The sequence below is a fragment of the Phlebotomus papatasi genome, chromosome 2 (genome assembly GCF_024763615.1).
Source record: "Phlebotomus papatasi isolate M1 chromosome 2, Ppap_2.1, whole genome shotgun sequence".
Taxonomy (NCBI): Eukaryota; Metazoa; Arthropoda; class Insecta; order Diptera; family Psychodidae; genus Phlebotomus; species Phlebotomus papatasi.
In genome coordinates, this window is record NC_077223.1 from 59,035,928 (window position 1) to 59,059,940 (window position 24,013).

General features: G+C 33.3%; 1 protein-coding gene across 2 annotated transcripts in view; it reads right to left on the reverse strand.

The window, feature by feature from the left end:
- LOC129801913 (thyrotroph embryonic factor) overlaps nucleotides 1–19,082 on the reverse strand; it is a 135,582-nt gene extending 116,500 nt beyond the window's left edge. For both annotated transcript variants that reach the window (XM_055847364.1, XM_055847363.1), the window contains exon 1: nucleotides 17,726–19,082. In XM_055847364.1, coding sequence (XP_055703339.1) covers nucleotides 17,726–17,825 — 100 coding nt within the window. In that variant the 5' untranslated portion in view covers nucleotides 17,826–19,082. The remainder of the gene's footprint in view (nucleotides 1–17,725) is intronic.
- Nucleotides 19,083–24,013: the final 4,931 nt, after the last annotated feature.

Here is a 24,013-nt window from a genome sequence, read left to right on the forward strand (position 1 = left end):
ATGCAATTGAATTTCACGTTTTTTTTATTTTTATTTAATTATCACCGTATACACCTTTTATTCTATAATTTTAAATTCATAAATTTTCTTTTAAAATCTAAAAGTGAAATTAATCAATTTTTGTCTAAATAAAGACTCACACTTGGGAAGATTTTTTTCCGTTCGACTATTAATGAGCAAGGTGTCCGACATGTTTGCAGTTTTTTTTTGACGGGAACCACCTCGCAAAAATCTTTTGAATATTTCACTATATAAGTTTTCTAAATAAAAAATAACTATCACACAACACTCCAGAGACACGAGCGAGTTTGTGAAACACAATGTTTTATTTTTCAGAAAAAAATATTTTTGTATTTTTCGAGCATTAATTCACCTAATTATCGCAAAATCCTTGTCGGCACTGTATTTTTTTGAATCACAAGACACTTCACTACTTATAGAGGCTTCTTCCACAGATTTTCACTATAATTTCATTGAGAAAACTCGCGAAAACAATCACAACTTTGCGAATTAATTGCACTGTGAATTATTTTGTCTGCCATTTGACAGCACTGAAAGTCTCTGGAAATTTTCTAGTGAGATGATATTTCGCTCAAGACACGCCAGCTCTTAGTTGATTTGTTTTAGAACGCAGCTCTTAATTTAAAGCACGACATGTTTAGGTTGATTCGGCTCTTAAAATATTCTTACAGACAAGAGCTGTATTTTTGCAAATCCCATACAAAGTTAGAACTGCCTTTTTCTGAGTGATAATTAAGATTCAAAGGCTGCCGTAGAGCAATATTTGTAAACTTTTATCACTCACAAAATTTGTCTCATCTGAATCTAAATGTATTTGGAGAAATACCATCCAAGAATAACCTTCTATGACTCACAATAGAAGATTTGTTCGAAAAATTATTTTGATTATGAAAAAACACATGAATTGTGGAACATCAAAATTACAGTTTAGAGCTCAGTTTGGTTTTTTTGCCCTAGCACCTAGAAAATAAGAGCTAGGGTCTGCATTTTTTTATGACTTGTGAGGATTATGAATAGCTATCTAATAGTTAATAGAAAAGAATTTATGCTTTAAAGAAAAATGAAAAAATTACAATATTCAAAGGCTGCCGCATTCAAAGGCAGACCACTTTCCCCTATATCGTTGTTTGGATCAGAAATTGTGCTAACTGCATATCTTTGTGGCAGCATTCGTTGCAAATGACACACCGCTGTGCGATGTTGTGAACGAATGCAGATTGCAGACACAAAGCAAATGCAGTTAGTACAGTTACTGATTCAACTGATAATATTTTTATGTATTACAGCCCTCGAAGCTGAAGATTTGGAATAAAAACCTAATAGTTTTTGACAATTTTCTGGCTATAACCTAGAAGATGCACGGTTCAAGGTACCAACCTCAGCATTAGACAGACACATCTTTTATTCTACTTAATATTTCTTTCCCTTCCAAAAAAACATAGTTATTGATAGTTCACAAAAACCAAACCTAGATTTTTTTTATTTTTTGGATTTCTTTTAAAAGCAATCCTAATGGATTATGGCGTCTATTACTTAATACTTATTAAATGCTTTCTTTTTAAAACTAAAACGTAAAACTAAATAAAACTATTTTAACGTATAAGTTAAAATCTTTTCATAATTTTTATAGTTGGATTTGGATATGTTACTGTAGGTTAAAGTGGTACAAGTTGGACAATGCAATGGTACAAATTGTACAGGATTTTTTTATTGATAAATTTAGTACTTGATTTTCATTTGTATATTTTTAATGCTTTAGTTTTATAATTTGGTTCCTTGTGCTTTAAGAAAATTTAGTACTGTATTTATCAAGAAAAAATCCCTGTCCAACTTGTACCGGCGAATTGTCCAACTTGTAACACTATGTCTAACTTGTATCACTTTACCCTATTAGATTGTTTAATAGAGATTTGCCGCCTTTTTATGAAAGAGCTTTAAAACACTGTTGAACTACTCAAATTAACCTGCATGTGGAACCCCTACAAATTACTATTTTCAATTATTAATTTCTTTATTACTTTTGATTTTTCATTCAGTAAGTAAAGGAACTCAAATATTAGGATTTACAACGCTGATACCCTTTTAAAATTTGTCTTCACAAAATTCGAATAGGATGGAATCACCACTTCTCGCCAGTAAGTGCCCCACTTTTCGCCACTTATATTAAAATCGCTATTTTTTCGCGATTTATGAAATAAATGAGACGCAAAGTTACTTGTACATATTTCTACTGCTGCTATGTATAGAGTCGAAAAATAGTAATTATTCGTTTTGAATTTACGATTTTGATCATTTCTTAGAGCAGTATTTTAAGCAAGTGCATCGAATCCAATATTTCTTACCCAATATACTAAGTGTTATCAAATTTTCATCAAGCAAAATGTACCCTTTTTGATAAATTATTTGTCTATTAAATATTTTATTACACTTGTAGAATAGATAAAATTTATATTTAGTTAAATTAATATTTCATTTTATATTATATTTGTATAAAAATGAGGCATGGCGATAAGTTGTAATATTTTGGAATGATTTTACCACCTGTCGCCATAGCTTTTCAATAGGCGTCCAATAGTTTGATTTTTCAAATAAAAGTGAAGAAAAATCATTTAATGTGAGTAATAATAAGGCGATCATGAGGAAAAAGAAATGCTGGATGTATTCTTTGCATAATATTGTCCAAAATAATTGAATTTGAACCTTTCCAAGTGGGTGGCGAGAAGTGGTTACAGAACTGGCGAAAAGTGGTAAAAAGTGGCGACAAAGTGGTTATTTTTGCATTGTTAATAAAAATCAGTAGTCCAGGGTCCAGTAGTCCAAAATTAAGTAGTCCAGGGTTAAATTGGAGGACTATTGTTTTCACGAATCTGCAGCTAATACATCTAAGTAACTTTGTGTCAAATTTGAGTTATCTTGTAAAAAGGGTTCAAAAGTTGTTATAAAATTAATTCCCGTTTTTCCAAAACATGGCGATAAGTGGTTACTCCACCGAATGGTAGCACTAAATTCTATGCAGTAAATCAAACAATTAGACTGTTTGAAGAAAGTCATTGTCCAGAAACAGTTAAAAAAAAATTGATCAATAGCAAGATCAAGTGACGTCAGGTCATACACGAGAAAATAATGTAAAAACTACATTATGTTCAAGTTCTCTTGTCAATTTTTTAAATACTAAAAAATTATCAAAAATGGTTAATATTTTGACTAATTCTGTCAACTATTGATTAAACAAACCATTGAAAATCACTAAAATATCACTTCTGTTACAAACATTTATTCATACATGTTTGCTTGAATGACAAAACTTTACAAACAAATGGCAAAATTTTACAAACATTTTTGGCATGTTTGCGAAATTTACGAACAAATGTTTGTAAAAGAACAAAAAAATGCTCGTCAAGTGATCGTTTTACGAAAAATGTTTGTGAAAAAAGTACAAACTTTTACAAACTTTGTTGTGGTTTAGGGGAAACTGGGGCACCACCAAACACGGGGTACCACCAAATACTGCGATTTTTTAATCGGATATTCGACTTCAGAGGATAAGACATATAGGAATTTATAGGCACTACAGGGATGCTTGTCCACTGAAGGAATGGCCGAGATAGTCCAAGTAGTTTAGAAATTAGTGTTTGGTGGTACCCCGTGTTTGGTGGTGCCCCAGTTTCCCCTACACGATTGTCGAGCATTACGTAAGGATCCAATAGGAATTCATCAACATTCACGAAAAATACTGCAAAATATTTTTTTTTTCTGTTTTTACCTGGACTTTACCACAACGCAATTTAGCTTCACAAACCAATTGTGAAACAAAATTCCATTATAATTAGGCACAGTTCCATTTAAAAATAGGAGAAAAAAGTCCTATTTCAGAAATACCCCAAATCAAAAATACCCCACTTCCCCCTATTACAAATCTTTTCGATTTTTAAACTCATAACTGCAAAACAAATTTGGATTACGAAGTCCATGAAAGTCTTAATTCTCTTGAACATTCTCTCAATGAATTTCTTTAAAATGCTTCCTTAATTAATTCTGTGTAAACTCAGAAAATGTTCTTTATTTTAGAAATAATATTGCACAAGAAGCAAAAACTGGATACTTTGCTGCAGTACAGAATTTTGCAAAATACACTTCTATCATGGACTAACCCAGGGGACATGGCGTTGTGTGAAATGGTGCATAGTTTGATTATTCGTGGCATTTACCGTGCCGACTAATGGATCAATTTGAGAGTGATTTGTGACTGTAAATCTAACTTTGATTGACAATACTTCAGAGCTATTTTCATGTTGTTCAGATGCACCAAGCAATTGTAATCTTGTCGCACAAAAAAGTAATTTGGTTTGTAATCTTGGCACGTTGTTTCATGAATGAACATATCAATGTCCTAACGTAGAAAAATTAATCGAAAACAGAAGGTTTAATGATTTTGTTCGCAATTGCACAATAAGATTAATTTACTGAAACGAAGAGTTGAATATATATTTTTTCTTTTTTCTTGTTTTTTTTGTTAGTAGGATTTTAGAGTTCGATCTTGTTTCGAGTCGTCCGCATAGTTCAAAAAACCGTGTTAAAAAAACAATCCCAAATATACATAGAATTTGGAATCATCACGAGAGATTAGGAAAATGTCGCGACTTTTAAAAATATCCCAATTCACGGCTAAAAATATCCGTCATCGTTCACAAACAATCTTTTATTAAATCACCCAACATCTCTTACACAAATACCACAAGGGAAATTCGTCAATTCTCAGCAGTTTTCCTCACTAACTCAAGAACAAAAAGGAGCTAGAGAGAGAGTAAGCGTGAAAAGAAATTTGCAAGAGAAAATTATGTAGACAGAAAAGTCACATGCTCACAAAAAAACTGCTTCTAAAAGTAAATTCTCACTCCCATGTAAAATTTTCATTAAAGTCTTCGAAAGCGCTGGGTCAAAACTCATAAAATAGAGAACTCGATCGTCTTTCAAACTTGAAAATTTTAATAGGCACCGCTCTACGAAACATTCAAGACATCGTAGATTCAGAAAAAGTCGTAAAGTTGTCACACTTTTTCTTTTTGCAACTTCACTCACTCACCAAAAGCTTTTGGCGCAATACAAAATTGCATGAAATTCACTGCAGACGGACTTTAATTGCTAACAATATATTCCATGTTAACGACTTGGATAATAAATGGCAGTCAGAAATCACTGATCCTTTTTTTTGCAAGAAGGCAGCTTAAATACAATTAAAACAAATATTGAGATGGAAAATTTCTTAAAATTTTGTAAACTTGAAATCTTGCCTTAAGAGGTAACGAGATATTGTAATATCTGAAAAATGTTTTTTTTGTATATTAGTATAACATGTCAGGAATATTTACTCCAGGTTTCAAGTGATTCGTAATGAAATTCCAAAAGCACCTTTAAAATTACTATAGCTATTGGTGGCCAGTAGGAACCGTCAACTATAACCGTTTTTTTTCTCAAAATTCAATTTTGGAAACCGGTAGTTAAGATTTCTCGAAAATTAATGCACCAATTTCACTGAAATTTTTCAAACTTAGTGCTTAAATGAAGGATTTTTAATTTTCTTGATTACAATTTATATTACAGTACAAAACTTGAAATAAAACACACCAAGAAATGTGTTTTAACTAAATTGGAGGGCCTATTTATTAACAGATTAAAATTACAGAGTAAAAAATTTGGATTTTTTGTAAAGCTCTTTTTTGCCGGTCGTTATCGGTAATAAATCGAGAAAATAGCGGTATTAGCTCTATATAAAAAACTGTTTTCCGCGTGTTTTCTGTACTTTGACCCATTTAGAATTCAAACGGCAGGTGATATCGACTTCCTGTCTTAGATGACCCCCTATAGGTCAGCATTCTTTAACTAACTAACTCATCTAAATTACCCCCCACCTCTTTTATCCCCTCCAAAAACATATTTTTTGACTTTTCTCAAAACTAACCTAAGCTTTTTCAATTATTTTCGGATATATTTTGTAGTTAGTCCAGTTGAACATTCATCCCTAGACTTCTTTTACCAGTTAACTCGCCATCTTAATTATTCAAGGTCAACAGGCCTATTTTTTACCTGATTTTGTCAAATAATTAATTAATATGTTAAAGAGTTTTTAAAATGCCCTATTTCTGAACAATTTTCAACTTCAAAATAGTTTATGGAGATTTATAGACAAATTTAAATCGATATTAATAATATTAGGGGAATATAGGCATGGTTCGTACACAGTGAACCTTCAAACGTTGCGAATTTTCTCTTTGGTTGCAAAGGGCTAGGTCGTCATTTCTTAGCCATAAAGTAGGTAAATATGAACCTCATGAAAAGAGATGAGAAATAAGCTCTTCGCAAACCATGCCTACATTCCCTTATAATGATCCATAAAAGGCAGAGCTCTTTCTCGGGATTTCTAAATTTAAATTTTTTTTTCGGAAATCCCTCGTTCAAATACGGAACTAACTAATATTCTAATAGAAAATATTTCGGTTTTTGATTTCTATTGAACTTACTATAAGTAATTGTGACTATCAGCGAGAATAGTTTATTTTTCAAAAGATTTACCGAAAAACAGCTGAATTTTTAAGTATTTTTAATTAAATTTTTAGGAAATATTATTTAAATTTGTAACTTTACATGAAAAAGAGTTTGCATTAAAAACAATACGTTGTGTTAAAAAATGAGAAATCTTGTTTGCTTTTTAGTGTTCAAGACCCATAACACTTAATTAGATACTGAAATACTGTTCCTGGGTTATGGTTTTAAATTTAAAAGTTATAATTGAAGGGTATTTCTTTAAATTAAGATCTATGTATATAGATCTTGAACTTCAAAAGCCTTGGATAAGTTAAGTTCTTTTGGTTAACTAAAATTACGAAATAATATTTAAGATTTCTTTACGACCTCCCATTCGACCGTTACCAGGGTTGGAGACTAAATGGTTAGAGATATAGGCTTGAAACCTTCGAGGAATCCCCATAAATCGACTCTAGGCATTAAAATGATCTTCATTTTCCCTCAGCTCTTCCATTCCCCTCCAAAAGCATGTTTTTCGAAATTGTTCAATAAGGGCCTTGACATTCCTGAGGATTAGCTGAGAGACGGCTTAGCGTAATTATATTCGAAATAATGATTAGACTTCATTTCGATCATTTCCCACTAAGTCGTCTCTCGTCTTAAGTCGTAAGTGTGTCTAGGGCATAACTCATCGTGAGATTATTTCATTTTTGGATATTTTTTTAAGGTTGCGAAAGCGGACATTTCGTTCACTTACGAAAATATAATTGAAAAATTCCTAAGAATGATGTTTCAAAGTCAAAGGTTAAAAGAGCTCTAGAAGGCATATAATATCAACCGAATGGGGTCAAGTTTGGGCCCGTTAGAAAGGTCTTGGAAATTTTAATAAGTATGACGCGATTGCAATCGGTTTGGGACGCTTATAAACCGGTAATTAACTTTTTATTCGAAATTCAATAGTATTACATCTAACTATTTTAGGAGACTTTCAAAAATTGATTCAAATTGATTATTATGAGTCCGTAGACTCGAAAAGTAATTGTGGACAGAAAAATTCTGAATTTTTCAAATTTATGAACACTGCTATGTTTCCCATTAATTCTACTTCTAAAGTACTGATCTACCAGAGGTAAGTAATGTGAAAGTACTTTTGTTGTATATCATCTAACTCACGTCTAAGGCAAGTCTCCGGGAATTTCGAAGAATTGAGACGTTTTGGCTCCCTCCTCGACCCTTTTTTTTATTTTAATGCTAACATAACCTTGGTTTACAATAAAATCTTTATTCTTCCTGAAAAGTTTTCTTCCTGTCTGACAAATAAAGAATTACGAAATTTTGTAAGAGAGACATATATAACTCAACATCCAGCATCATTAATAATAATGATTTATGCTATGTAAAATGCAATTCCTTCTAAAAAATTTCGTTCCAACTTTTCTTATTAGAATATATGGCACGTCTGATGTAGTTTTGGGAAAGTTTTTGCTTGTCAAAGTCGAAGCAATTGAATTAATTTTACAATAACTTTTCACTAATTCAATACAATATAAGCATCAAAAGAATTATTTAAAAAAAGAGTTTGTTGTGCTTTATGATGTGTTACACAGAGTGTTCTAACTGCATTTGGCTTGTTGTATTTCACTTTCATTGTACCAAATAAAATTTTAGATGGTTATTAGTGAAATTTTATTAGCATTATATGCTTTTGAAGGATTATATTCATTACAATTTGCTGACTATAAGATGTCATTCAGACACTTGTAGAAGACTTAATAAATGTCGGGCTTATATTTTATTTCACAAATTCTAGAGAGAGAACAATATAATGTACGTACAGTACACTCCCTAAATTTTTTACCTTTTTATTATTTCGTTCTCGAACCATAAAAAGTCATTATCTTGTTATTTTAATATTGTTCTAATATCTCACTGTTTAAAATTTTTGACTTAATTTATAATCCAATATAAAACGATTATAAATGAGTGAATATTAAAAAGTAGAGAACTATTGCAAAATTCTTGAAGGTTTCACGACAATTCTCACTATTCCCAATAATTCATCGCCTTGCCATTTTCATTTAAATAAAGTGTAAATTAATTATTTTAACAGAGGCAATAAGTAATAACATGTGCAGTACATGTGCAATATCGCTAATTTGAAAAAAACAATAATTTTCTACAAATGCAATTATTCTGAAATCACAATGTGCCAAAAGAGGTCAAAATTAAATTTACAACTGATACTTAGTAATTTTGAAGAAAATCAAGAAAACTTTTCTCGGTTAAAAGTTCCATTTGTGTAGCAAAAACTTTTGCGTGAAAAATGCACAAAATTACAATAGTAACTTGGCAGAGCCATAAAAATTAAGAACACGAGAAAAATAAATGTAGAAATTTAATACAAAGTATTTGTGCACTCTGTAAAATTACTATGGGTTTGTTTTGATAAAAAAAAAATCATAGTGCTGAAAAGACAACTAATTAATTTAATTATGTTCAATCTCATGGTAATTTTTTTGGTTCATGTAATTTTTTTGGGAATATATTTACAGAGATGAAAATTGGCAATTTTGGCAGAATGCGCAGAAGCTACCAGTCAGACGAGAAAATTTTCAATACTTTTCCACCTTCCTTCCGTACAGATTCTCTCCTCACCCACACCGGAAATTGTCACAAGGGAAAATTTTGTGGATATTGAAGTATTCAGTAGTGATAAATATCCTTCAGATACAAGTTTTAATAGACTACAATCGTGCTATTTCAATATTTATAATTAATACAAAATATAAAAATAAATTTAGTAAAATCAGTAAATAAAAACCTATTGGTTTTATTAACAAACTTTAACATTTGGGACCAATATGGACCAATATGTGGATAAAATAGGCGAAGAGAAATATTGCTTGATTACTAAAACAGAATAGCAAAGCATCACAAATTCGTGGACTGCTCGAATTCGTGACTCAGATGGTCTACTCTAAATATTTTCGCATTATTTACCTCGATTTATAAGATTATTTAGCGGTTAAACTGATAAAAAAAAGCATCATATTCATGAGTTTTTTGGTTCACAACCATTTTGAACCGATTTACAAATTACGGAAAAGAGCACCGAGAAGAAGATCATTAACTGGTTAATAAAATCATTTAGAATCGTATCACACTTGTCAGGAACACTAATAAGACGTTTTCATCGAACCCAAAAAAAACTCTAATCAGTTGAGAAATACGGTCCCTACAGGCTTTTTATCTATTGATCTTGAGAAAGGTCATTTCTTTGATATTGGAAAACATGATATTGATCAGACAGGAAAGGATGAAGGGAAAACGAGGGTATTGTTGGTATTGTTAGTTAAACAAAAGTCGACTTATCAATAAGAAGCTCGTACTTTCGAAGTCATAAAATGTTCAAATACTATTTTTACAAAAAAATAAAAGAATTAGTAAGTTTTACCAATAAAAATATTATTCATGTCAAAGATTTCTTTACTTATTAAATGTGGTTAACCTATTTTATTACACAGATATTGGACCTTTTTAACCTTTTAAGGATGAGAGGGACAATAATTGGTCAGAAAAAAAACCTTCGCTGATTTCTTAGAGGAAAATATACCTTTAGAAGGCCGTAGGAAAACAAATTGTGACAACGGTGTTCCTATCGCACAGAAAGGGTTAACGACTAGATATTATTATTTTACTGACAAAATTTAATTTTTTTCTGAGCTAAACATGATTTCTACCATGGTATTCAATCAGAAAAAACAATAATTTTAGAATTTAAATAATAAAATCTATTTACAATTGTTTAAATTGTAATACTGCTCATATTTTTTCAGCATTATTTTTTAAATTAAAATGCTTTAGTGTAATTTTTTCTCATATGGGAAACTGGGGTAATACCACACAAGTTTGGAAAATGTACATTTGTCCAAAACTCAGAAAATTTTAGAATAATTTTGGGCACCTTATCTTTTACTTTTGAAAATAGTCTCTGTAAGGTAATCAACATTTTGAAAAATAAATTCAAAAATTGTTTTATTGTGAATTTTTTACTGGTCACGAACAAGTAATTTCAACTTTCAAAGAAACATTAACTAGGAAAAATAAAAAAAAAAACTTTAGAAAAATTAAAAAAAACACATAGAACGCATTTTTCAATTGCTTTTGACAACATTTGACCTCTTATTCACAGAAAGTAGCATTAAAGTTTAGATTCTAAACTAAGTTTGAAAATTATCCAATCAATCCTTGTAAGAAAATTATATGTACGATTTTGTACCAAGTCCTGCTTTCTAAATAATAATAATAGATCATTTAAGTTTTTTTTTTGGTAAATTTAACTCAGTTGTTTGACAGCAATTTTTTTTATACTTAAGAAAAATAATTTTTATTTATAAAATGAGACGATCAAACCGAAACGAGTCTATCGTCTTGACATTTGCCTATTAAAATAGCTCACTTTTAGGACACCCACAGGTAGCTCTACCTACATGAACGCATACAGGCCTTTCACTAGAATTCCACATTAAAAAATAAAAAAAAAAACATTAACATCATTCGGAATTGTTCCTATTCGAACTTACACCGGTATCCTCTATATGGCACTCTCTTTGAAAGTTAAAAGTAGAAGCACCCTCTCGCAATTTAACGAGGCAGTTTATGCTTCAAAAAAGGATTGAGTTTTAGCAAACAAAATTTTATAAATTGAAAAATTAATGAGAAATTCTTGCGGAGGTGTTTTTAAGCACCTTCCAACCCAAGTTTTGTACTCATCTGGGAAAATTGCAAATTTGATTTATACGTTTGTTTTTCTCTTGACTTCTTAGTCTCTCGACCCATTTTGCTTCTCTCATTGTTACGTCTCTTTATGGGCTTTTCTTTGGAATTTTCCCATGCCTAGAACTGAAGGAAATTACAGTGTGGCAGTGGAATTGTTGCCGATAAACAATAAAATTGTGGCTAAATCTGCCTCTTTAGCCGATTGCATGTCTCTCTAAAAATCATTCCTCTCTCACTCACACATCCAGAATCATCTTTTTCCATGCCTTTTGAATGTCATCGTGTCATGGGGTTGAGCTTCAATCGCAACTTTATCTGTCTTTTTTTTTCTTCCATTTTTCCTTACATTCAAACTTCATCCATACTTATCAATAATTTAATTGTGAGACTCTCCCGTTTTTTTCCTCATACTTCTTCTTCTTCACTCAATAACAACGCGTTTTCCTTTTCCATTTGGACTCTTGTGTTTTAGCCAAGTTAAAATCCATATCAGAGACCAAAATTGATTTTGTCCCCATGAACAAGCATGTGAGTTTTGAGGCATAGACTTCGGTCACATGAGGGATTAGTAAGAGGTTTCAAAGCTCAATTGTGAGGCTTTCAGTGAAGAATGATAGAGTATATTTGACGCAGAATGAATGAGGCTTTGCAGCTTCAAATTCCACGGAGCTTTGAAATAGCTTTAAAATGATTTGTAAATGGTTGTACTTATTGTCGAAAATTTAGTGAGAATTCCGAACCCCATTTAAAAATGTTCAAAATACATTTAAAGTCCGGAAAGAACTTTAAAAATAGAACGATTTGAAAATCTCTACTTGCTCAATATCTAAACCCAAAGTTATTGTTCAAATTTAATTAAAACCGTCCAATAATATTATATTAAACACGAAAACACTTCGTCGCGGGCCTATGATATCCAAGTTAGCAGAACATGCCTATCGATCCTCTGCCACTTCAGGAATATGATCGCGGTCAATCCAAAAAAGTCAAGCAAGATTCGGAATTTGATCCAGACACTTTGTCCTAGGTCTTTCCGAGGTCGAGGCCCTTGGGTTGCATAGTTTTTCTGGGGAATTTTTCTTCATTCATGCGTACCATACCATAACCATACCATCGAAGTTGTGATCTCTCAACTCGAAGAAGCAACTCCTCGACTCTTAACTCCTCACGAATGGCTACGTTCTTCACTCGATCTCGATCCCCTTAACCACCCGAAGGTACTTCATCTTGGCAGCTTGTACTCGCGATCTTACTTATTCGGTCATTACCCAAATATAATTACCATAGGTGCCATGAACACAACTTTGAAAACCGATAATTAACCGAACGACCAAGGTCGGCCTTTTCCACCACGCTTCTGCGAAGCTTTCTCATTACTGCACGAGAAACCAATAACACGAAAACCCAATAACAAGAAAATTTAAACACTCGATATACCCAAACTACATCTTCAGAGAAAGATTGAAGTCTGATATCTGTGTACTGTGGAACCTAAAAAGGGATTCTCTGGGAATCACCAGATCTTCAGATTACGGTAAAGTGGATAATAATGTCAGTAATTATACAAGTTATTTGACGGCAAAATGGCTCGGAAGTTCCTCGTCGACATCTCATAAACGAGTTAAAAACTGTCCTCAAAGAATAAAGATTTTGCTTCATAATAATAATATATAATAATAATGCAGGAACAACATTCCATGAAGGAACAAGGCCTTCCCGCAAGGGGATTTCTAGACATGCATTATTATTTTTTTCTTGTACGGGATGAGGTTGTCAGTCCTATGCCCGTGGAATCAAGTGCAGTGAAGCTCACTGGACTTTGCTTCATAAGAGCAATTTATAAAGCCTACATCAGTTGAAGTATCATAGGGATATCATAGGGATCTTTAGCGACCCCCTAAAGATATACATGGTTTGGTGTTGCCCTGATGGAATTGCCATATTTTCCATTCCTATTTTCCAATTCGGGTTCCTGCTGCATATTGATACTGCAAATGATGTAGGCTTTATATATGGGTCCCGATCAAAATCCCGAAAGCCAAAATCCCGAATAGGCCAAAATCCCGAAAGCCAAATTCCCAAATTCTTTAAAGTGTCATAGATACCCCACAATTGCACCTGCGCTTTCTGGAGTTAAAAGGAAATCTTCTGTGTCTTGGAAAATTATTCTAAACATTTTCCCCCATATAATTTCATCCCTTTCAGGATTTTGAACATTCGGGATTTTGGCTTTCAGGATTTTGGCCTTTTCGGGACTTTTGCGTTCGGGATTTTGGCTTTCGGGACTTTTGCTTTCGGGATTTTAGCTGCCACCGATCTTTAGGAACCCCTCTGGATCTGGTAAACACCGTAAAAAACGTAAAAATTACGTTTCTCTTATGTCATGTTAAGATTAGATCTGGTCTTCGCTGGGTAATGCCTACTCATTTTAAAAATTCAAATTTGCATTGATTGAACACAGCACCGTTGGCCTAGTAGTAACCGTAGTTCGTTGTATACTCTTAAAAACCAATAAACAAATCTATTAGAACTTTGCTTAAAAATTCTTCTATCAGTTATATTGACTGATTAAACTTTATGACAGCACGGTGATAATGTCCGACAAGGAAAAGCACGCAAATTTCACAAGTATGATGAAATTTTCAAGTCAAAATTTCACGTTAGAGAATAATGACTTTCATGCGTGAGATGCTTTCTTGTATCTAATCACGTATCATGGCGCAAGGTGTACGATAAAATGGCATAGAATCTGAGGCACAATATTCTCATCTCGTCCGTTTGCGACACAATGCGACAGAAATGATAGCAAGAGTCAGCTTATCAGTGAGTAAGATAGTGGTCTAAATGTCGTGTCGGACAGTAAATCTCCTCGCAGAGTTAATAAATTCCCAAGTACTTCTTGGCGAGTAATTGAGAATGTCAGCAAACACATGTAGGATGTGTCAACGTCTTCGTCGATGGCACTGATAAGGAAAAGGGGGGCTGTGAGTGTGTGTATCTATCTTCTCGGTCAATTCTTCAATTAAATTTTTCCAGCAACAAGACTCCAAGAGCAACCGAAACTCCCAATAACAGAGCCATAAGTCATATGATTAAGTATAGTTTTGTCCGTTTCTCCGGTATTTGTTTGCTCCATTTGAAACGCGAAATTGTCGTCAGTGCGCAAGAGTTGTAGACAAGTATAAAACAAATGCCTTCAAGCACTCACATTGTACTTCATGCCACTTCAACAATTTTTAATTTAGACAATTCATTTAATTGTCCATCAACACAGCTTCTTCTATTGCCTTTTCCCCCTTCTGGTACACCTCAGCAATTACATTAAGAAGCGAGCTGGATTTTGGATCTCTTTTTTTTCGTCCTGCCCTACATTTCATGCTGAGACTTTTCCCAAATTAATTCGCCACGGGAATCTAATTGAGCTTTTTGTTGAAAAGTGCTTTTCATCCAAGGACCTGCATCAATTTCACCTGAATGCTCACCAGAATAGAATTTAAGATACAAATTTCGCAAAGTAAAATTTTATTCCATTTTTACTCATCTCATCATGGCACCGGAATAGATCACTTGAAAATTCTCTCGTAGAATATTCATTGCAATTTGCATCAATTCCTCTGACACTTTACACAACTTTTCCATACATTTTCCTAAACCCCCTATCCAACGTTCATCCCGTTGAATATTTTAAGACGAATGGCGCAAGGCATAATCTCAAAATTGATGAATTTGTCGTGTTGATGATAAAAAAAAAACCCCGGACGAAATCATTCACTCTTGGGTCTGAAATTGATGAGATTCTGCTACGAATAACTTTTAGTATAAAATTTCGCTTTTTTCTCGTTTGTCTCTTTTTTTGCTGCGGGTTTTGTTGCGTCTTTTTTTTGCTCTCTTGCAGTGCTAATCCATCCACACATGGACTTAAATTCACTTTCATGTGACCAATACGAGTGTAAAGAAGGCCTCATTTTTACCCATGAAACATAACTTAGTGTAGTTGTATTAAATAAATGAGTAGCTATAAAAATTAAGAGGTTGACAAGTAACAATTTATGAAATTGTAAGCAAAGTTTCGGGATAATAGGGCTTAAACTTTAATCCACATATAATTAAATATTTTATTCTATTTAATAGGGTCGAAGGAACACCTATCGGCACTTTAAGAGATTGTATCGAAATCTATTGGCACCCTATTTTGTATCATTTCGGAATTGAAATTTGAATCTATATCTTTTTATAAAAAGGAATATTGAAAAAATTTCATAGCACTTGCATTTTTTAGAAACATTAGATAAATATCAATATTGTGACGAAATTGCCAAAAGATGTTCCCTGCCGAACAGATGTTCCTTCGACCCGTTGTTTTCTCTATTTCTATCCCGCTGGATTCTCCGATTGGCTACAGCTTTGAATGTCGACAAACTTTCGCCAATAAGTACACATGATAGAACTAAAATATTTTATTCGCTAAAATAATGTAATTAAAATTCCTTTTTTTTAAATCATTTCAATCCTGTCAACTGAAAAATACATTTAAATAATCTATACTTTTAAATAAAAAAATAGCCCAAAAATTTAAATAATTTTTCTAACAATACCAATGACTAATAATTTTCATTCTAATGAAAAAATGTTATGTTTGAGTATCGTAGTTTTTTCCAAACGGTTTTGCTTAAAAAAATTGAAAGTACAAAAAATAATTAAAATAAATTTTTAATATGAGAATTTAAAAATTCGTAATTATTGAGCTTAAAAATTTACCAATAGCAAATGGCTGGAGACTTTCAAAAAATGTCCTAGATTCTTTCAACATTCTACTTTACAATTACGTACAAACATAAAAAAGCAACTTTAGATTACCAGAAAAAATTATTTTCTTTATGGGACACCGGTGATACAATCGTCCTTAAAACGGTTATAAACGGTAAAAGGGTTAAACTTTATCTTTCACAGTTTTTGGTTTAAAATCTGTTTGAACTCCAGTTTCAAAAAAAGGGGACTGTTAGTAATTAGGGAAAAAGAGTTTGTAACTATTTTTCAATTTTCCTTAGTCTAATTCAATTATATTAATACAATTTGGTTTGTGTATCTACCAAAAACGAGAAATATCGGAAATGAACAACAGGTGTTGAAAACTATATATAATAAAAAAGTTGCTATTTTGACAATGGAATAGTACTTAAATAGATTAATTTTATTCATGATTTGCAAAGGAGCTGCTTTCTTAAAAGGGAACTTGGTATATTTGTACTAAAAAACATTGCAGATGGATTATTCCGTAATTTGTTTATTAAATATTTGTGAAGGGGGATTTTTTTAAGATACAACTCCTCAAATAGGACGTGGTAAATTTAAAAAAGGTATATATGAATTTAGTTATAATATTCATAATATTATATTTAACAAATATCCCAAACCATGTACTAAAAATTTAGAACAGAAATGTGTTAATGAGGCTATTTACACTGCCGCATTAGATTGGGATTGAACTGTTCCAAAACTGGATTTAGGATAATTAAGTCTTAATCTAAGGCCGCAATCTAAACGATTTCATTGAGGTCATTTAGACTGTCGTATTAGATTCTGACTGAATTGTCCCAAAACCCAATTTTGGGACAATTTAATCTCAATCCAATGCGGCGATGTAAATGGCCTCAATGAAACTTGAAAAAGTAATTGGTAATTTCTGTATGATCTAATAGAAAATCCCTAAGTGATAGACCAAAATTCGTACTAAATCTAAATATTTACAAAGGCAATTTAAAAAATTGTGATGTAGAATTTTATAATTTTTCTAAAATTTTTGTTTTTTGCGATCCTAAAAAATAATTTCATTATTTATTTTTTCTGACAAAAAAAGTAGTTTAGTGGCCATAAAATTACATTTAATTATTACTTAACCTGTACTAAAACATTAGACCAACATTTTTTACGGTTTATCTTGTTCTAAAAAGAGCAACAGCCTTCTAAACTGATTTAAAACTTTATCTGACACGTTTCATATCTAATCGTAATTTAATTTCCATTATCATGATTATTTAGTACATGTATGTTTATAGCAACCCCTAACATGTTCCGTTTTTTTTAATATTTTTATGTGTTAACGCCTTTATATATTTCCTGTAATAAAATAAAGTGAACACCTACTTTTTTAGTTATTGGCCCGTGCCAGTTGAAAAGTGCTTTTTTTCAAGCGCTCTGGCTGAGTGTGTGCCATTGGAATTTACACACAAGCTTGGTGTTTTAATCAAAATTATCACATCACATGTCTTCAGGTCTCTGAATGTGTCGCAGACTGAATAAATTATGGAATTTTTTGCCGGCAACCGCTCACGGAAAAATTTCTCTCTTTTTCTTCACAAAAATGTTTTTTGGGGATGTATAAAAATTTAAGCTGAAAACTCACCATTTATTCCACTAATTAGAGGATAGTTGCTGTCCCGGCCGATGAGTGTCTTTAATCCACTTTCAATGAGAGTTGGGGATGATCGCTCCCTGTCACTCATTATTCTTCACCTTTTTTTTTTACCGATGCCGAGGGCGCCACACAAATTTTCACAACCACTTGGGGGTAGGGCCCTTCACAACACTCACTTGGGCCAATTTGCCGGAGGGCACTTCGTGGAAGCTTTAGCTTTTGGGAAAAATTTGATGGCTAAAGCTTGAGCACACTTTGGGGTTGGTTCACTTGGGGTTCTGTGGGTGGTGGATTTACTGAGGGAATTTTCCACGGAAATCCCAGTGGATGTGTCTCACGGTGGGTGGTGTGGGTGGAAGAAAACCTATCAACCCCCGTTTGCTGCTTTCAATGGTTTTCCCGCAAGCTCTTTTTTTTGGGGCAAAAAAAAGCTTACACTCACTTTTCGCGCTTTTTCAACACACACACACACGCACTCCAGAGGGTCGGAAAAAGCTCCTGGGGGGCACTCCGTCACTCTTCACCCGTGTCCCGGACACTTTTTACACTGAATCGACTAAATCGATTTTCGCGCCGAGCAACTCTGCAGACCATCGATTTCACACTGAGCCCAAGAGAACCGCAGAAAAGCGGGGCGTCTCTCGCCTCTGGCCAATTTTTCTTTTTTTTTTATTATTTTGCCTAGCACCGAGGGGGTTGGATTGAGGGGGCCTCGTAGCAAAGTGGTGCCCACAGTGCCTCTCAAAAATTCGATGCCTCAAGTGTTGGCCCAAAAGGTTGCAACTGTGTCGTTGATTTTTTGGGTGGGCACTCGACGGATGCGCGTGATTCGCTTATTGAATTTTTCCCCAACACCACTCTGATCAGGCCCCAAAAGACACAAGCTTCTCCTTAACTTTGAGGGGGATGACCAAAGAGTCTCTCTCTCACTCTCTCAAGCCTTCAGTAGCTCTCTCACACTAAACTCCCAACTTTTCCGCGCACACACCACCACGAGGGGAATTTTTCTTCCCAATTTTTTTTTCAGGAAAAAAACACACACTCACACTTTTCGATATCTACTTCCCGGAAAAGCTCAGGATATGTATCAAAAGCTCTGTGGGGGGATGATAAACGTACTGACCGATTTTTCAAATGATGAAGAACTTTTGGGGGATTTTCCGAACGCGCGACCCGTTCGACAACTTGGAGGAACACCTCTCTTCCAATACTCTCGGCTGAGTTGTTGATCAAAAAATAACACCGAGTCGAGATGGGAGCTGGTGTTGAGTGGCATAGAGTCACATACACATTCTACTGCTGATAACACCCAGAAAAATAGAATTGTGAATTGTACAACATGGTACTGGGAAAACATTAAAAATTATATACAACGTTTTAACAATTGAAAATTAGTAACTTTTCAGCATGTTTAGTTGATTTAACAATCTTTTTTCTTTATTAATATTCAAAACGTGAAATTAAAGTATTCTATTAATTAATTAATTAGCAATTAATTGGCTTAAAAAAATGGATAAAATGTTTAGGCTAATCAAACGTTTTATTGGTTTTATTGACTTGAAGCATTTTGGCGCCATTAGGGTTTCTAAAAGCAACTAGGCTTTAAAATAATGTACTTTACCATAGATAAAACTATTTTGTGGAAATAATGAAATAATTGTAAGGTCTCGCTTCTTTTATGAGTAATCGAAAAAAATCTTACAACAATGTAGCTCTACTGCTTAACTCTTTCGCGTCCATAGGGTCATATATGACCCGGGGAAAAAAGTTTCTTTTTGGCTTATTTACATTAATTGAAATCTAACTGGAGTCTTGAGAAAATGAGCCAAGAATCTTACATCCTTCTATTATGATGTCGTGCACGAACAGATAGATTTCAATTAATGTAAATACCCAAAAAAAACTTTTTTCCCCGAGTCATGACATTACCCTATGGACGCGAAAGAGTTAAAATAGCCCCACCTCCCCCTGTAGCAATTCATATTCTTGAGCTTTTATTACTATTTTCTTTTCTTTGGATTGTAAATTTTTATTTGTAAATATCCAAAAACTCTGCTATACTAGTGATATCAAAGTTTATTACCAGACGGGAACTAGTTAAACATTTTTAAGATCTTGTGTAAATGTAAAACAAACTTTTAAAGAAAATAAAAAAAAAAGTTTACTGTAAAATAAAAGAAAAACAAAAATTTCATGGCATTTACAATTGAATTCATGACCGATTCAGTATGATTGAAAAGGTTCAAACTTCCCATAAAGGTCGAGGCATTTACCTCTTTGTTGATTTAGAAAAAGAAAGCATTTAAGGCCTAAAAAAGAAAAGTAGTTAAAATTGTGGAACTTTCAAAAATATTTAACAGAAGAGTTTATTACTACGATGAAATCCCTTCGAAAGCGCTTAGGGGAAAATCCAAAAATATAGGGTAAGTGTGCCAAATTCCGGCCAGCTTGCAATTTCGGCCACCTTTTTTGTTCCTCGAATTTCCATGAACTTTTAGATTTTACGTACTCTTGAGATTGTACAATGCAAAAAAAATAACAAAAAATGTCGCTTCGATGAGCAAGATGATCTGAAAAGGACATTGAAAGAATTCCAAAAGGGCAAGGAACTATGAGAATGAAGGTGGCCGAAATAGGCCACCAATGCTATGTCTACATTTTTATTCATTTTAAATTGTATTTAGAATGATTTTAGAGAAAATAAAGATGATAAACTGTCTGCAATGTTCCAAGCAATACTCCTTATAAAAGAGTAACAAAAATATTCAATTTTTCTTAAAAATATTACATTTAAAGCTTGAGATTTTGGCGCTTGCATGCAACTATGCCGAAATTTGGCACACTTACCCTATATTTTGATATTAAAATTTAAAAAAAAATTGTAAATCTCTTTGATATTATTTGATAATTCATAGCTTCTAAATTTCGTTTTTACAAACCTCATTTTTTCTGAAAAATTGTAGTCCATTCAAATTATAGGCATTAAACTTTTTCGTAATAATGAAATAAGTCGGATGATCAAGATTAATTATCTAAGTACAAAAAACAACAAAATTGATTTGTCTAGACTACATACACAAAAACATCAAGAAATCTAAATCAATAAATCTTAAAATTATCCATAGCGATTTGTGATACCGAATTTTAATTCATTTCACTTAATTCAGATTCTACTAAAATAGATTTTTAGTTTTAAATGCACTAAAATTGTAATTTGTTTAATGTTAAAATAATAATAAATAATGCTGGTATCGCATGTATATTATTTTAAAAATATGAATTCAATTTTTTTCTCAATGTCAAGAACAATGGAAGTAAGGGGAGTAAGACTAAAAGGGACAGATAATCCTAACCGGCTTATGTAGGTGAGATTCTTAACGTGAGCTAACTCGGAGTGCATGCAAATTCGATTTGATGCTGAAGTAGGGAGACGCCATTCAGTTATCTTGAATCAAATTCGTGAAATTATACAAATTTTGTATTTAAACCAAAATATCAAGGATTTGGATGAACTGGCACAAAAGTAATATATGGGTGAAATGTAGACCAGAATGTTCTCTATAATTTTTCCATAGAACATGATCTCATCGATTACTCAGAAGCCAAGATAATCGAGGTTTTTTGTTTCTTAACTCGTTTTTTCATCCATCAGAGTGCCCCAAGTAGTCATTTGTTGAACTTCAACTATATCAAAGAATTGTTGTATTCTGTGGGACTTTCCATTTAAAACCCTATTTTAAGTGTCTTGGTGGAGTAGAGGCAGTCAAATTGGCATCTGAGCGATTTCAAAGCGTTATTATGGGAAAAATCAATTTTTTCACACTTAAACGGCAAAATCGGAGTGATAGCGTAGTTTGACCGGAAAATGATGTATGGACGAAATGTAGAGACAAATGTCCTCTACAATTATGTCGAAGTAATCATCAAAATCGGTTTAGCGACAGTCGAGATAATTGAGGTTATGTGATATTGAAATTGGTTTTTCGACTGTGGCGCCCCTGGTGTTGGTCCCACGAAGTTCAAATATTCTAGAAAGTTGTAGCATTTGGTGAGATCTTTCGTTTAAGCCCCTATTCATCAAAATCGGTCACATAGAACCGGAGATATGATTTTTTGAATTTTGTGAACTTTGACCCCTCATATCTCCGGTTCTATTGAAACCACAGCGCACATACGCACCATTTTGGAAACGTCCTAGACTGGACTACAACATACTAAAATTTCATTAACTTGCACAATGCCGTTTTTGAGAAAAGTGACTTTGAATTTCGATGAATTTTGACGCTATCACAGCGCCACCTGTAGTGACTTTTTGAACTTCCATCTGAAAGTGCTCATCGAGACGAAACCAAAAAGGTAAAATTTATGTCGATATGTTAATTAGAACCGGAGATAGAGGCCGGTCAATGTTCGAACTTTGACCCCTTATAGCTCGGGTCAGGGGTTTTAGATCGACTTAAGGTTTTTTTTTGTTTGATAGGTATAATCAACGGCTACAACATACTAAAATTTCAGCCCGATTGCATAAGGAATTTTTGAGTTATTTAACTTTTAAGATTTAAAAATTTTCTTTTTAATAATAGCGCCCCTAGCGGTGGTTTTATGAACTTGCGATGTTAGAAGAGGAAGTGGCATTTCACGAGAGCTTTCCAAAAAGCCCTCATTTTTTTAAATTCTGACAATTAGAACCGGAGTTATGGCCATTTTAAGAAAATTTTTTTGGACCCTTATAGTTCGGGTCAGGGGGGTCGAGGGACCTTAAGTTTGGTATTGATGGAAAGCTCTAAGGCCCAGCTATAACATACTAAAATTTGAGCCCGCTCGATGCCATAGGGCCGGAGCTATTGAGAAAACAAAAAAAGGGGGGTCTTCAAAATGGCGGAAGGAGGGGTGGGGGATGGGGGGTCAATGCACCATGTTGCAATTTTTATACGATATTTAACCTTTGCCGAAAACCGCAAGTCGATATCTTTTTTAGTTTAGGAGCTATTAAGCTCCAAAGAGCGGCCGGACGGCCGGCCGGGAACGTAACTTAGCCCCCCATATATTCGTGATCAGGAAGTGGCGAAACACATTTTGGCCAAGTTTGAGCGCGATCGGAGGACATGAAATTTTGTTAGGATTATAGTAGGTGAGATTGTTAAGAATCTCACCTAATACAATATAGCTCACTGAAATTAGAATACGTTTTATGCTAGTACATTTTGGTAACTAATAAGGAGTACCAGATTGGAATCCAATACACTTAAATTATTATTACTGACCAAACTCATTTTTTACTGACCGAATTTGATTTTTTACCGATCAATTATAATTTCTTTACAGTTTCTGATATTCTACTGGCCAAATTTTATTTTTCACAGATCAAATTTGCTTTTAGTGCCTCCGGAACACATCTTAAATCCTGAATCTTTGCTTATGAAAATGAACAAATGAATTTTGATTTCATGAAATTTTCTTGACCTAAATAAAATATGTATCGGACCCGATTAAATTCAAGATCTTTTGATCATTTTGAAATTATTTCTGACCAATTTGAATCTATAATGGCTTCAGCACATTTTTAGATCAGACACATTTCAAGAAATCAAAATTCACATCCCTTTCTTTCTCAATCCTTTTTTATATGTCTCTCCCACTCTTTCGCACTTTTCTTCTTCTTTTAAACATCACACTAAATTCAATTTAGTTTAATATAATTTGAGGTCTGATAAACTGGGATAGACATATTCAAATTGTTTGAGAAAGAAAGGGATGTAAATTTCGATTTCATGAAATTTTTCTGATCTAAAAGATGTGTTGTAACCATAATGGCTCCGGCACACCTTTTAGATCAGGATAATTTCATAAAGTCGAAATTCGCATTCCTTTCTTTCTCACTTGTTTTGCATTTATGACTGTATCATTCTCTCGCACTCTCCCAAACGGCAATTTTGAGGAAGATTACTGTTGGATGTACGCATTCTGGATCCAAAAATGGGTCCCGTGACGGTCGTCAAAGCGTCGAATGACGGAAAGTGGGGAATAATATGACGGTTATTACGAAAGTCACTGGGCGTCGTAATAACTCTGTGATTACTCGCCCGCGACTAAAATATGACGCGCCAAAATGGGCTCCTCCAGTGACTTCCAGTGTCCCTATAAATAATATTCCCCTCGCTGGGTATGTCTGAGGGGAAATTTCACTTGTCAAATGGCAAATAGAATTACGCAGTGCTGTGAATTCGCAAAGTAGTTGGCAATTTCGCGTGTTTTCTCAATAATATTATAGTGTAA